Raw genomic sequence first — 16980 nt, forward strand, 5'->3', positions numbered from 1 at the left:
TATCTAAATAAAAAAACCAAAACAATTAAAGTACACATATTTAGTATCGCCGCGTCCGTAACGACCCGACCTATAAAACTGGCCCACTAGTTAACCCCTTCAGTAAACACCGTAAGAAAAAAAAAAAAACGAGGCAAAAAACAACGCTTTATTATCATACCACCAAACAAAAAGTGGAATAACACGCGATCAAAAAGACAGATATAAATAACCATGGTACCGCTGAAAGCGTCATCTTGTCCCGCAAATAACGAGCCGCCATACAGCATGATCAGCAAAAGAATAAAAAAGTTATAGTCCTGAGAATAAAGCGATGCAAAAATAATTATTTTTTCCATAAAATAGTTTTTATCGTATAAAAGCGCCAAAACATAAAAAAATAATATAAATGAGGTATCGCTGTAATCATACTGACCCGAAGAATAAAACTGCTTTATCAATTTTACCAAACGCGGAACAGTATAAACGCCTCTCCCAAAAGAAATTCATGAATAGCTGGTTTTTGGTCATTCTGCCTCACAAAAATTGGAATAAAAAGCGATCAAAAAATGTGACGTGCCCAAAAAGTTACCAATAAAAACGTCAACTCGTCCCGCAAAAAACAAGACCTCACATGACTCTGTGGACTCAAATATGGAAAAATTATAGCTCTCAAAATGTGGTAACGCAAAAAATATTTTTTGCAATAAAAAGCGTCTTTCAGTGTGTGACGGCTGCCAATCATAAAAATCCGCTAAAAAACTCGCTATAAAAGTAAATCAAACCCCCCTTCATCACCCCCTTAGTTAGGGAAAAATAAAAAAAATGTATTTATTTCCATTTTCCCATTAGGGTTAGGGTTAGGGCTAGGGTTAGGGTTGGGGCTAGGGTTAAGGCTACAGTTAGGGTTGGGGCTAAAGTTAGGGTTAGGGTTGGGGCTAAAGTTACGGTTAGGGTTTAGATTACATTTACGGTTGGGAATAGGGTTGGGATTAGGGTTAGGGGTGTGTCAGGGTTAGAGGTGTGATTAGGGTTACTGTTGGGATTAGGGTTAGGGGTGTGTTTGGATTAGGGTTTCAGTTATAATTGGGGGGTTTCCACTGTTTCGGCACATCAGGGGCTCTCCAAACGCGACATGGCGTCCGATCTCAATTCCAGCCAATTCTGCGTTGAAAAAGTAAAACAGTGCTCCTTCCCTTCCGAGCTCTCCCGTGTGCCCAAACAGGGGTTTACCCCAACATATGGGGTATCAGCGTACTCAGGACAAATAGGACAACAACCTTTGGGGTCCAATTTCTCCTGTTACCCCTGGGAAAATACAAAACTGGGGGCTAAAAAATAATTTTTGTGGGAAAAAAAAAGATTTTTTATTTTCACGGCTCTGCGTTATAAACTGTAGTGAAACACTTGGGGGTTCAAAGTTCTTACAACACATCTAGATAAGTTCCTTGGGGGGTCTAGTTTCCAAAATGGGGTCACTTGTGCGGGGCTTCTACTGTTTAGGTACATTAGGGGCTCTACAAACGCAATGTGACGCCTGCAGACCATTCCATCTAAGTCTGCATTCCAAATGGCGCTCCTTCCCTTCCGAGCCCTCCCATGCATCCAAACGGTGGTTCCCCCCACATATGGGGTATCAGCGCACTCAGGACAAATTGGACAACAACTTTTGGGGTCCAGTTTCTCCTGTTACCCTCAGGAAAATACAAAACTGGGGGCTGAAAAATAATTTTTGTGGGAAAAAATTTTTGTTTTATTTTTACGGCTCTGCATTATAAACTTCTGTGAAGCCCTTGGTGGGTCAAAGCACTCACCACACATCTAGATAAGTTCCTTAGGGGGTCTACTTTCCAACATGGTGTCACTTGTGGGGGGTTTCTACTGTTTAGGTACATTAGGGGCTCTGCAAACGCAATGTGACGCCTGCAGACCATTCCATCTAAGTCTGCATTAAAAATGGCGCTCCTTCAATTCCGAGCCCTTCCATGCGTCCAAACGGTGGTTCCCCCCACATATGGGGTATCAGCGCACTCAGGACAAATTGGACAACTTTTGGGGTCCAATTTCTCCTGTTACCCTCGGGAAAATACAAAACTAGGGGCTGAAAAATAATTTTTGTGGGAAAAAATTTTTGTTTTATTTTTACGGCTCTGCATTATTAACTTCTGTGAAGCCCTTGGTGGGTCAAAGCGCTCAAAACACATCTAGATAAGTTCCTTAGGGGGTCTACTTTCCAAAATGGTGTCACTTGTGGGGGGTTTCAATGTTTAGGCACATCAGGGGCTCTCCAAACGCAACATGACGTCCCATCTCAATTCCTGTCAATTTTGCATTGAAAAGTCAAACAGCGCTCCTTCCCTTCCGAGGTCTCCCATGCGCCCAAACAGTGGTTTATCCCCACATATGGGGTATCAGCGTACTCAGGACAAATTGTACAACAACTTTTGGGGTCCAATTTCTTCTCTTACCCTTGGGAAAATAAAAAATTGGGGGCGAAAAATAATTTTTGTGAAAAAATATGATTTTTTATTTTTACGGTTCTGCATTATAAACTTCTGTGAAGCACTTGGTGGGTCAAAGTGCTCACCACACCTCTAGATAAGTTCCTTAGGGGGTCTACTTTCCAAAATGGTGTCACTTGTGGGGGGTTTCAATGTTTAGGCACATCAGGGGCTCCCCAAACGCAACATGGCGTCCCATCTCAATTCCAGTCAATTTTGCATTGAAAAGTCAAATGGCGCTCCTTCGCTTCCGAGCTCTGTCATGCGCCCAAACAGTGGTTTACCCCCACATATGGGGTATCGGCGTACTCAGGACAAATTGTACAACAACTTTTGGGGTCCATTTTCTCCTGTTAACCTTGGTAAAATAAAACAGATTGGAGCTGAAGTAAATTTTTTGTGAAAAAAAGTTAAATGTTCATTTTTATTTAAACATTCCAAAAATTCCTGTGAAGCACCAGAAGGGTTAATAAACTTCTTGAATATGGTTTTGAGCACCTTGAGGGGTGCAGTTTTTAGAATGGTGTCACACTTGGGTATTTTCTATCATATAGACCCCTCAAAATGACTTCAAATGAGATGTGGTCCCTAAAAAAAAATGGTGTTGTAAAAATGAGAAATTGCTGGTCAAATTTTAACCCTTATAACTCCCTAACAAAAAAAAAATTTTGGTTCCAAAATTGTGCTGATGTAAAGTAGACATGTGGGAAATGTTACTTATTAAGTATTTTGTGTGACATATCTCTGTGATTTAAGGGCATAAAAATTCAAAGTTGGAAAATTGCTAAATTTTCAAAATTTTCGATTTTTTTTGCAAATAAACGCAGGTAATATCAAAGAAATTTTACCACTATCATGAAGTACAATATGTCACGAGAAAACAATGTCAGAATCGCCAAAATCCGTTGAAGCGTTCCAGAGTTATAACCTCATAAAGGGACAGTGGTCAGAATTGTAAAAATTGGCCCGGTCATTAACGTGCAAACCACCCTTGGGGGTGAAGGGGTTAAGTCCATCTAGTTCAACCCATAGCCTAACCTAACATGCCCTAACATGTTGATCCAGAGGAAGGCAAAAAAAACCCATGTGGCAAAGAGTAAGCTCCACCTTGGGGAAAAAAATTCCTTCAGATTACATATCAAGGTATACTTTTATTCAACTTTGCATGACCTACATGCCCATATAGTTGGCTGACAAGGATTTATCCTACTGACAGATTCTCTTTAATGACCACATCTTGAGCCTGTGTCCCTTATCTTTTGACATCTTCATCACTGCCGCAGACAGCGAATTGAGCTCCATGCAATCTTTAGACTGTTCTAGTAATTATTCGGGGTGCCCAGTGATCATATAGTTATACGCTAAGGTTGTTGGAAAACCCTTTTATATTTGAAGATGTATAAAATATACTGCATAGAAATATAACCTCTCTATCAAGAACACCCAAGAATGGTATAACCTAGGCCATTAGAGAAGTTGGTATTAAACCCTCAGGCATGTATCCTACCAGAAAGGCTAAGCCTCCTTGCCATTGAGATGAGGACCGATAAGGGACTAGATCTGAATAAGTGACCAGTTGGTGGATAAGGATGCCATAGTTGAAAGCCTCATTTAAGCATGTATTCCTAGAAAACAGTTTTCCGTAATTGCAGATTATTTACAGTGTGTCCGTAAAGTCATGGTGCACTTTTGGCCAGTCACAGGATCTATTTATAGTTTACATTTTGGCGCCCTTTCTCTGACCCAAATCATATCAGACTTGTTTATGAGGAGAGATAACAAGAACCAATCAAACAACACAAACTCATTTAATTGATTATATAGGTCACCAGTATATTTACACAATCAAAGATATAAAAAAATACAGACTCAAAGAGATCAATTAAATAAGAGGAGAACTGGAGTCATAATGTATCTCAAAATATAAATATTTTATTAAGGGTATATATTTACCACATAGACTAAATACAAATACCGTATATACTCGAGTATAAACCGAGAATTTCAGCCCATTTTTTTTTAGGCTGAAATTGCCCCTCTCAGCTTATACTCTAGTCATTCCCAGGGGTCAGCATAGGGGTGGAGCCGCATATTCATTACTGTAATGAGCGGTACCATGTGACCGCTCAATACAGGAAGAAGCTGCCGGCGCCCGGAGAACCAGGGATGTCCAGGGACTGCGTCGGGTGCAGGCGAGTATGGCGGGGGGCAGTGCGCTATATTCACCTGTCCCTCGTTCCACCGTCGGCGTCCTCTGCAGTGACTCTCAGGTCAGAGGGCGCGATTAGTGTGCGCGCCGCCCTCTGTCTGAACAGTCAGTGTGGAGGACGGGTGAAGACACAGCGACGCTTGGCGGTGGAACGGAAGACAGATGAATATAGCAAGTGCCGGGGGCCTGAGAAACAAGAGGGGAGTATGTGATTTTTTTTTTTTATTGCAGACACAGCGACGCTCGGCAGTGGAACAGAGGACAGGTGAATATAGCAAGTGTCGGGGGCCTGAGCGACGAGAGGTGAGTATGTGATTTTTTTTATATCGTAGCAACAGCATATGGGGCAAATATCTCTATGGAGCATCTTATGGGGCCATGTGCAGCGTTATACGGGGCAAATATCTCTATGGAGCATCTTATGAGGCCATGTGCAGCAGTATATTGGGGCAAATATCTCTATGAAGCATCTTATGGGGCCATGTGCAGCATTATACGGGGCAAATGTGTCTATGGAGCATCTTATGGGGCCATAATCAGCATTTGTGCAGCATTAAATGGGGGCAAATGTGTCTATGGAGCATCTTATGGGGCCATAATCAGCATTTGTGCAGCATTAAATGGGGGCAAATGTGTCTATGGAGCATCTTAGCATTAAATGGGGCAAATGTGTCTATGGAGCATCTTATGGGGCCATAATCAGCATTTGTGCAGCATTAAATGGGGGCAAATGTGTCTATGGAGCATCTTATGGGGCCATAATCAGCATTTGTGCAGCATTAAATGGGGGCAAATGTGTCTATGGAGCATCTTAGCATTAAATGGGGCAAATGTGTCTATGGAGCATCTTATGGGGCCATAATCGGCATTTGTGCAGCATTATACGGGGCAAATGTGTCTATGGAGCATCTTACGGGGCCATAATCAGCATTTGTGCAGCATTACATGGGGCAAATGTCTGTATGGAGCATCTTATGGGGCCATAATCAGCATTTGTGCAGCATTATATGGGGCAAATGTGTCTATGGAGCATCTTATGGGGCCATAATCAGCATTTGTGCAGCATTATATGGGGCAAATGTGTCTATGGAGCATCTTATGGGGCCATAATCAGCATTTGTGCAGCATTATATGGGGCAAATGTGTCTATGGAGCATCTTATGGGGTCATAATCAACATTTGTGCAGTTGAATCCGTGACCAAAGTGCTACGTAAATATCGGCGCGTTTATAACGATGCACCACCACATAGGAATAACATTACTCAGTGGGATAAGCAGTTGAAGGAAACCGGCAGTTTGGTGAAGAAACCCCGTTCTGGTAGGCCATCAGTCAGTGACGAGTCTGCAGAGGCTATACGGAATGGCTACCTAAGGAGCCCTAAAAAATCTGTGCGTGCGTGTGCTCGACAATTACACCTAAGCAAGACTACAGTTCAAAAGATGTTAAAGAAACGTCTCTGTTTTAAGGGGTAAAAATTGCGGCTGTTGCACGCTATCAAACTGGCGGATAGACCCAAACGATGCGCGTTTGCTACAGATATGCTTCATGAGATCGGAGATGATGCAAGCTTTTTGCAGAAGATTGTGTTTAGCGATGAGGCGACCTTCCATAAAACAGAGAATCACAGACGTTATTCACTCTGTTACACCAGACATCCTTACCCGTGTGTGGCAAGCACTTCACTATCAATTGGATGTGTGTAGGGTAACAAAGAAGAGCCCACATCGAACTGCCCTAAATAGGTATAAAACTGGGAGAGTTTTTCTTTTATTTGGAGCAGATTTCACATTTCTATCGTTTTTTGTTGCTTTCCAGTGACTGGTCAAAAGTGCACCATGACTTCATGGACACACTGTATTTCTAGCTCAAAAACTAGTTTAGCCCTGTACCAATTGCTGTAGAGAAAGAAGAGACTTTGGTAGCAGTGATGTAGTTTCTTAGCCGAACCTGCTTTATTACCCAGATAAGTCAATGAAGTAGTTGAGCATTTTTCCGAGAGACCTGTACCGAGACAGAGAGATAGATCGATATTGATAGCATCATTTAGCAGGCAAGGATCTGAGCAGTGAGTGCTGGGTGTCAGCTGTCATATCAGCTGAACACCCAGCGGCGATCACACACACAGCTCCTGTGTGCAGGCGATCGCCATGACTTATATATACACTTTCTCTGTCGGGAAGTACTTTCTAACCATGATGTATATATATAGACTTCAAATGTCAAGACGGGGTTAAACGTAATGACAAGCTCAAAAGCCTGGGATCAGCCGTCATGCAAGCCGATCTCCCGGTTACTATTGCCCTGAAGTGGTTAATGGGCATGTAAACTTTTGAATTGGATTTACGGTACTTTATTGCTAGGATTTGTTTCAGGATTTAAATAAAAAGAAAAAATGTATACCTTATACAAACTCTTAATACAAGCATACAACCAAAACTCTGAATTCTTACCAAGAGAGCCTTTTCCCTGGATTTCCTTTTGACAGGAAACAAATGTTTTTGACAGAGACTTTGTAGATTTGTTAGTTTGACATTCTTCATTATATGATTCCCTGGTAAGATTTTCTGAATTTGTCAGTTTTAAGAAATCATCGTAATCTCTTCTGAGGCGTGCCCTGCAGAAACACAGAAAGGACAATGAAGAAGTATAATTAACCCTTAATTACATTTCAGTACAATGAGTTCTTATGTCGCACAGTCCAAACACATACATAGTACAGTAATTATAAATCAGTAAAGCACTTTAAAAATAAGGTTTTGCTAGCTGGGAGAGGTGGCTGAGAATCTATCCAGCATGTCACCGCAAGTATGCAATAAATGTGCTTACATGACCACCCACTTAAGCTGTAAATACAGGGAAATCGGCAGTCTGTATATAATGACTGCAGGCTCTTCTTTAGAGCTGGGAAATCTTTTTTTAGGATTAATATGCACAGATGGGATCACTTAGCTTCAGGTATCTCTAGCCTAATAATGGGTCACAAAATAATTTTCATTTTCTACTGGCATAGAGAGATGGGATAGAATTGAGAAACGTAAAAAAAGCTAAATATTCTGTTTTCTTTACAAGGGAACATATAAAAACCATATCTTTACAGCACCCTAATTTGATGTACAGAAGCACAATAACTCTTTGGTGCCATATGGAGAATGCTCTGGTGCTCCTACTAAACATTATGTATTAAGTACTTGTGGCAAAGAATATGGTGCAGTTCTTGTGGCCTGCAGTGCTAAATAACTACTTATATGTCTATTTAGAAATGGGTAAGTAAAGACTCTATGTTAGACATGGTTGCTCTGCTTGATTGACCAAGTGACTTCAAGCAATTATTTTTAGGAGAAAAAAAAGCGGCCTTTAGACATGAATGTAATGAGAGAAACATTATTACCGGTTTTTCTGAAAAGCTTTTTGCAGCTTTGGTTCCCATGGCAACAGCTCATTTAACAGACGTGTCAAGGTGCTGTGTAGCTCTTTCACACCTTGTCTCCTGACGTGCCACTTTCCCTAAAACATTAATACAATAGACACTTGTTCTAAAAGTGGGTTCATCTAGTCTTCAAGCTCTCAAATACATATATGGTATATAGCTACCCATCTCATGTATCACAGTGGATATCTGTCCATCTAAAGCGCAAGACATACAGTCACAGCAGAAGGGGTTTGCACCCTTGAAATGGTTCCAGAAAATAATTGCTATTACACATTTTGTTATACGTGTTTATTTCCTTTGTGTGTATTGGAACAAAAAAAAAAAAGCAAATTGGACATTATTTCACACTACACTCCAATAGTGGGCTGGACAAAATTGTTGGCACCTTTGCAAATTTGTGGATAAGCAACTTAACCTTGTTTCAAGCACGTGATGCTCGTTCAAACTCACCTGTGGCAAGTAACAGGTGTGGGTAAAATGAAAATCACACCTGAAACCAGATAAAAAGGGGAGAAGTTGAGTAATTGTGCGTGCCACACTAAGGCTACTTTCACACTAGTCCGTCAGTACGGGCCGTCGCAAACCGTCGGCCCGACGGACAGTGTGTTAAGTAGCACAACTGGGGCAGCGGATGCAGTTTTTCATCGCATCCGCTGCCCCATTGTAATGTCCGGGGAGGAGGGGGCGGAGTTCCGGCCGCGCATGCGCGGTCGGAAATGGCGGACACGATGCACAAAAAAAGTTACATGTAACTTTTTTTGTGCCGACGGTCCGCCAAAACACAACACATCCGTCGTACGATGGATGCGATGTGTGGCCATACGTCGCAATGCGTCGCTAATGTAAGTCTATGGGTAAAAAACGCATCCTGCAGACAACTTTACAGGATGTGCTTTTTCTCAAACAATGCATTGCGATGTATTACAAACGACGCTAGTGTGAAAGTAGCCTAAGAATGGAAAACAAAGGAGGAGAGGAGAACTGGGAGGACTGGATAATAGTGATGAGCGAATTTGTTCGAAAAACGATAGCCAAACAAATTCGGCACATTCGGATTCGTGATCACAAACACAAGCAAAATTTTATAAAAATCGGAAAGAAAAAATCGTAACATTCGGTAAAAAGTGCGGGAAAATATCTCAAAAGTATTTTCAGCACTCTAGCAACGATAATGGTGGTGTATCATGAGCATTTGGCACGTGTTTGATGAGAGGAGGGGGTCTGCAGAGCTCAGAGGTGCGGCGTTCTTGTAAACAGTCATTTTTTCCCTCTTTGTGTGCACATTGCGGCTAGCCAATCAGGGCGCAGGAAACACCCACAATGTCCTGACAACGGCTAGTGTCATTGGCTGCTAAAATCACATGTTCCTCTCCATATTAATAGCGAACATCTTGTTTTAGCGCCATTTTGACACTAACAGCGCAGAGAGGCTGCTCCTGATGCTGGCACTGTTAGCAGAAAAATTTTAGCTAGTTAACTAGGAAGTTGTATATCAGTCAGATAGTGTAGCTAGCTAGTGTCCAGTGTGGATGTAAAATTTACCTTCCAGTACTTATTTTTTTTGGCCATTACTGAGGTCCACTGACAAAGCCAGCAGGGTACACGCCCTACAAGTGTGTTGTGCACTGCTTCTATTGTGCTCCATGCACGAGTACAGAGTTCTAAATAATATTATTTCACTAGCTAAATGTGAAACAGCCTGCTGTATCCCACCTTGTCATTTAGTGCTGTGGTGATATAAAAAATGGTGTGCAGACCTATGGCACATTAAAAAAAAAAAAAAAATTGTAATTTTTCAGTTGCAAAAACTTTGACAGCCCGCCGTATCACACTTAGGCTACGTTCACATTTGCGGTCAGCGCCGCAGCGTCGGGCGCCGCAGCGGCGCCGCATGCGTCATGCGCCCCTATATTTAACATGGGGGCGCATGGACATGCGTTGTGCTGCGTTTTGCGCCGCATGGCCGCAAGCGTTGGACGCAAGAAACGCATCAAGTTGCATTTTTTTTGCGTCCAACTTTCGGCCAAAAACGACGCATGCGGCGCAAAACGCAGCGTTTTAGCGTGCGTTTTGCCGCGTTTGTTTGCGTTGTGCGCTGCGGCGCCGACGCTGCGGCGCACAACGCAAATGTGAACGTAGCCTTAGCCATTATGTTGGGTTGCAATTAAGCCGTACAAATATCAACAATCTCCAGAGCTCTTGTTGTTCCTTTGTCCACCGTGTGCAACATAAATCTGCCATCCACAGCGCACAGGAACGCAAGTCTGAAACCAGCCTTAGTGACAGAGCCAATTTGGTACTTAATGACCAGGCCAATTTTTACAATTCTGACCACTGTCACTTTATGTGATTATAACTGTGAAACACTAATGGATCCCACTGATTTTGAGACTGTTTTTTCGTGACATATTGTACTTCATGTTAGTGGTAAAATTTTATCAATTTGACTTGAGTTTATTTATGATAAAAAACGAAAATCTGGAGAAAATTTTTGAAAATGTAGCAATTTTCAAACTTTTAATTTTTATGCCCTTAAAATCAGAGATATGTCACACAAAATACTTAATAATTAACATTTCCCACGTGTCTACTTTACATCAGCACAATTTTGGAAACACTTTATTTTTTTATTTTTTATTTGGAAGTTATAAGGATTAACCCCTGGAGCTTTTTTCGGTTTTGCGTTTTTCGCTCCCCTCCTTCCCAGAGCCATAACTTTTTTATTTTTACGTCAATATGGCCATGTGAGGGCTTATTTTTTGCGGGCCGAGTTGTAGTTTTGAACAACATCATTGGTTTTACCATGTCGTGTACTAGAAAACAGGAAAGTTTGATTTTTTTTATTGTTTTATTTTGAATGGGGCGAAAGAGGGGTGCTTTAAACTTTTATATTTTTTTCATATTTTTAAAAACTTTTTTTTTTTTTTTTTTTTACTTTTGCCATGCTTCAATAGCCTCCACGGGAGACTAGAAGCTGGCATAGCCTGATCGGCTCTGCTACATAGGAGCGATGCTCAGATCGCTCCTATGTAGCTTAATTACAGCATTGCTATGAGCGCCGACCACAGGGTGGCGCTCACAGCATTCTGGCATCAACAATTATAGAGGTCTGCAGGAGACCTCTGGTTGTTATGCCAATGCACCGATAACCCCAGATCATGTGACAGGGGTTACCGATGCGTGCATTTCCGACCGGAATCGCTTGATAAATGCCGCTGTCGGAATTTTACAGTAGCAGTTAACTAGTTAATAGGTGCAGGCAGATCGCGATTCCGCCCACACTTATTGCGGGCATGTCAGCTGTTCAAAAAAGCTGACATGTCCCGGCTTTGATGCGGGCTCACCGCCGGAGCCCGCATCAAACCTCAAGTTCTGCCATTGGATGTACTATTCCATCTGATGGCAGAAAGGGGTTAAACGTTGACTAGCAATTTCTCATTTTTCCAACAAAATTCACAAAACCATTTTTTTTTTATGGACCACCTCACATTTGAAGTGAGTCTGGGGGGGTCAATGTAACAGAAAATACCCAAAAGTGTCACCCTTCTCAACGTGTGCAAAACCACATTCAAGAAGTTTATTTACCCTTTAGGTGCTTCACGAGAACTAAAGTAATGTGGAAGGAAAAAAAAATGAACATTTTACTTTTTCACAAAAAATTTAATTTGGAGCCAATTGTTTTTATTTTCACAAGGGTATCAGGAGAAAATGGACGACAAAATTTGTTGTGCAGTCTCTCCGGAGTATGTCGATACCTCATATGTAGGAAAAAGCCACTGTTTGGGTGCATGGTAGGTCTCCGGAGGGAGCACTGTTTGATGTTTTGAATGCAAAATTGGCTGGAATCAATGGTGGCGTCTTGTCACATTTGGAGACCCCCTGATGTACCTAAACAGTTGAAACCCTAACCACACCCCTAACCCCAACACACGCCCAACCCTAACCCCAACTCACCTTTAGCCCAACTCGCCTTTAGCCCAACTCGCCTTTAGCCCAACTCGCCTTTAGCCCAACTCGCCTTTAGCCCAACTCGCCTTTAGCCCAACTCCCTAATGGAAAAATGGAAATATTTTTAAGCTAACTAAGGGGGTGATAAAGGGTGGTTTATTTTGATCACTGTGATAGGGTCTATCACAGTGATCAAAATGAACCAATAGGAAAAATGTCCTACTGTTGCCAGGTGCCGGCCGGCAGATCTAGGAGAGAGCATTGCGCATGTGCCCGCCATTTTCTCCCAGAAGAAGACGCCGGCGGCCCGGGGACTTCATGGGGATTGCAGGGACAACGGTACCGGCAGGTGATCGGGGGTCGCTATTGCTCTCTCCTCTGAAGTGCAATCACATCAGAGAGAGAAATTAAATGGAAAAAAACCCAGACTTTATTTTGCGGTCCCCATTATACCGTTAATAACAGCGATTGCCACACCGGGGTCAGTAAAAACCGACCTGAATCCTGTTAACTGGGGTCTCGGCTGAAACCCCGCAGAAATTCCAACTCTGGGGGGCACTATACCCTTATTCCTTAGCGCTGCTTAAAAGCGGCGCTGTGGTTTATGTACCCTTAACTGCCGCCGTTAAAAGGCGTATCGGTGGTCGTTAAGGGGTTAAGAGAAAATGTATGGAAATAAAGGATAACGATCCTCCAAGTGACTAAGAACGTGCCCTACAGGGCTTGTTAGATATATAAGACTTTATAGAACGTACCGAAAACGTTCCATTTTTTAGTTAAATGTAGCCAACAAACAAAATCAGAGTAATATTAGTGGATGTGGAAAATGCATCGAGGTAACTAAGGGTATAGGAAGAAAAGGGCGTGTGTGTGAGCATGTTTTAGGTGTCACTTGTCTTATGTTTGATAGGGGGAGAGATTCCTTTCAAACCCCTCTGGAGCGGCTGTTGCCAACATTGCAGTTAGTAAGGTATACTTCCATCACCACACACACTATTCGTGTGTTGTGGTAAGGGAGAAGAACTGGTGTGACGTTCCGCATTTCTCCCATGACAACCAAATCTTGTGAAAAGGGGCTAGATTATGGTGGGCAAGGGCAGCTAGTTCTTCAATATGATAGAGCTGGTCTATTTTTAGGAGCATTTGTTTTTTTTGATAGGGGTGTTGGTTGTGCACCACAGTGGGGGTATTAGAAGTTTGCTGGCTGCCAGTATAAAAAGAGGATAACTTAGATAGGTGTCTATTGTTATGCTTGGCTGGGAAATCTTGTTCTGGAGTCAAAGATACACGAGAATGGAGTAGTTCTGTTAGGATTTGCGAGACAATTCTTCAGAAGTCCCAAATATTCTGACAGGACCACCATATGTGTAGATAAAGGATCCTATCTCCATCGAATCTCCAACATTGGTCGGAGGTAGTTGTGAACCACATGTGAGAGTCTGGAGAGGGGTTGTGTACCATTGTGTAACTATTTTATAAGCGTTTTCTTGAACTCTAACACAGTGTGATAGTCTATGAGAAAAGTTGTAAATGTGTTTGGTTTGGGTTTCTGAGAACGACATTCTCAAGTCTCCCACTATGAAATGAAGGCTCTTTACAGTGAGAAGTTATAAGAAAATGAGAGGCTTTTTTAGGAGGTCGTGTTTGTGAACACAGGTTTCAAAGAAATTCAAGCTGTCCTGGAAGCTCAGGGTGCATCAGCGTGAACGATCCATCGACATTTGAGTGAAATTAAACCTATGGCAAGAAGCCCAGGAGGACCACACTGCTGGCACAGAGACAAAAAAAAGCTAGACTGCAGTTTGCCAAAATGTACGCAAGTACAAAATCATTTTGGGAAAAAGTCTTACGGACAGATGACACCATGATAGTGCTTTTTGGTAAGGCACATCATTTTACTGTTTACCAAAAATGCAATGAGACCTTTCAAGAAAAGAACACACTACCTACAGTCAAATATGGTGGAGGTTCAAAGATGTTTAAGTGTTATTTTGTGGCCTCTGGCACTGTGTACTTTGACTGTGTGCAAGACATCATGAAATCTGAAGATTACCAAAGGATTTCGGGTCGTAATGTAGTGCCCAGAGTCAGAAAGCTGGGTTTGCTCATGGGTCTTCCAGCAGAACAATGGCATCAAACATACTTTAAGAAGCACCCAGAAATGGATGGAAATAAAGCGCTAGAGAGTTCTCAAATGGTAAGCAATGAGTCCGGATCTAAATTACATTGAACACCTGTGGAGAGATCTTAAAATTGCTTTTAGGAGAGGGTGCTCTTCAAATACAAGAGACCTGGAGCAGTTTGCAAAAGCAGTGTGGTCAAACATTCCAGTTAAGAGGTGTAAGAAGTGATTGATGTAGTTATTATTCCAAAAGGGTGTCTAATACACTCAGGAAGTAAACATGTGTATAACAAAACATATCATTACAATAATTATTAATACTTTATTTTCTGGAACAATTTCAAGGGTGTCAACACTTTCGTTCATGACTGTATTGTGGATAAGTTTGAACTGAAGGATCCCAAGTTGAAATAGTAATAGACAATCTTACCGACTTCTTTTTGTTGTTTTCCATACACTTCAGCTCTCCCTCTATTTTCTTAATCAGTTCCCTGAGTTCATGAAGATTTGTGCAGACAAGCTGAAAATAAAAAGTTTGGTTAATTAGCATTTTGTGGTCTGCACATATTTACTCAGGGTACAGTCATTTCACCAACTATACCAAAACATTCTTAGCATAATTGGCTTTGCTTTCCATTATACTTTCCCAGAATGCCTTCAGTAAGATGTATGAATACAATCTTGCTACCATGCTGAAAACTGTGTCAACCCCATGTAACCAGGGACCATAAACTACATTCATCGATAGCAGGCCTTGCCAGCCAAGAAATTATGTGCTGTGCTGACATCTAGTGACTGGTATCAAAACTACCAAATCTCATTTTACATAGGCATTGCAATTGAAAACTTAGTTTCAAACATATTGAGTGTTACTTATTTCTCCATGATCCAACGGTGATCACCTGATGGTGGCCACAAATTCCCAACTCCAAGCCTCCTCATGTTTCTGTAGCACCCAGCATGCTTGGATGAGGTTGAAGCCAAGAGATATATTTGAAGAGGAGCATGCTTTGTAACGTATTTGAACTAGTTTAATTTGATTTAGAGTCTGACCTTTGTCTTGCTGCTAGCTCCACTTCAGCCCCTATCTTACAACTACGTCAATGTTGAAAAGGCCACACTTATTTGCTTGATTACATGTATAATTATCAACTCTATCAGTTATGTACTACAGCAGGGGTGGGGAATCTTTTCTGCCACGAGCAATTTGGATATTTATACCGTCCTTGGGGGGCCGTATAAATCACGCGCTAATTGCGCCCACAATTTCCGTCCTGACTCTGGTGTCAGGACATAATCTTTCCTTACTTGCACCTCAGGGCTCAGTAGTGAACAATGCGTGCGCTAATAGAGCAAGGAGAAATTAATGGACTGGTAGCAGTCAAAATACAGCTGCTTGTACAAGCACTTCGGAACCCGGGAATCTGCCTGCAAGGACCATAAATAGCCCGTGGGCCGGAGGGTCCCCACCCCTGTACTACAGCCACACAATTACCAAAGTTTAACCTTACTGTATCGCTTCCAAAATCACAATGTCTATTTTGCTTCCATTTCTGAACTTTAGCTTTAGAAGCTAAGCTCACCCGTGATTGGATATTGATATTATTGCTAACATTAAAGCACCACTAACGTTTTTGCTTTTACTGCAGCACTGTAGTGGTGCTACTAATCTAAGTTCATTGCCCCAAGTCTTACACCAGCTACTGTCTTCATCCGTTCTCTGTACTGCTCCGGTCAGCTTCCAGCAGTTTGTGACTTGCCAGATCATGCCAGTGTTTGCTGGGGAATCCAGAAGTCACTACTCAATGTAACCATGAAAAAGCAACACAATCAAAGATATAAACAAAATTAACAAATGTTATTGCTCAATAGACATACAACAGCAACTTTTTTCCATCACTGGCATGGGAGAGCACATGCCGTGCATGCGCTACAGTGGAGAGTTGCTCTATCCATTGCTCAGCATCGCCTGGGTAACAGGATTGGTCAGCTGACAAGGTCATGTGCCCATGTGACGTGCACAATGAGTGCAGTCTCCTCCGACGCGGTAATATGGAGGGGACTCACCAGCACACATGCGTGATAGCTCAGGTGATTATGAGCACTATATAACACTGTTAAATAATACCCTCCTCTACCTCCTGACGAAATCGGTGAAACGTGCGTCGAGATGTCTAGCAGCACACATATTTCCCCATCATAGCCACAGGTAACAGATACAACTGATATCTGAATGGATCATATTTTGTGTGATCAGGGAGGTGCATTAGCACTTATCTTCTCCAATTTGGCCAAGTAATACATAATCAACTGAGTGCACTATTATTTTACTTATATGATCTCATGTATGATGATAACCTACATTTATCAGGAGAATGGGAACAATTAGCCTCATTATATACCGTAATAACTTTCCCATCATGTCATAAAATTAAAATAGGCTCTTTGTATTATATGCAGTATAGTTCCAGTCAATAATATAGGTATTTTAGCACCATTTCGGATCTTGTGACCGGATCCTCATCATATACTGTGTGTAACCCACATCAATATTGGGTATATATGGTTACTATTGGGGAAATATGGCTCTTTTCTCTCTCTCTCTCTCTCTCTCTATATATATGTTCCACTTTTTATTGCTTCATTAGTCTTTCCATTGTGCTTTGTTGTTGTATATCTATTTATTCAGTAATAAAACGTATTTTTTTTTTTTTACCATCTTTGATTGTGTTGCTCCTTCATGGTCGCTGTAGGTTTATAATTATATTGTGAAGTGATCCTTATTTATA

The 16980-nt window shown here is 41.7% G+C and overlaps 1 protein-coding gene across 1 annotated transcript in view; it reads right to left on the minus strand.

Annotated features, from left to right (window-relative positions):
- BRD10 (bromodomain containing 10) overlaps nt 1-16980 on the minus strand; it is a 56717-nt gene that overhangs the window by 5944 nt on the left and 33793 nt on the right. Inside the window, exons 5-7 of the mRNA XM_077249178.1 lie at nt 14622-14711; nt 8080-8195; nt 7142-7305 (exon numbers count right to left, since the gene is read on the minus strand). Coding sequence (XP_077105293.1) covers nt 7142-7305; nt 8080-8195; nt 14622-14711 — 370 coding nt within the window. The remainder of the gene's footprint in view (nt 1-7141; nt 7306-8079; nt 8196-14621; nt 14712-16980) is intronic.

The sequence above is a fragment of the Ranitomeya variabilis genome, chromosome 1 (assembly GCF_051348905.1).
Source record: "Ranitomeya variabilis isolate aRanVar5 chromosome 1, aRanVar5.hap1, whole genome shotgun sequence".
Taxonomy (NCBI): Eukaryota; Metazoa; Chordata; class Amphibia; order Anura; family Dendrobatidae; genus Ranitomeya; species Ranitomeya variabilis.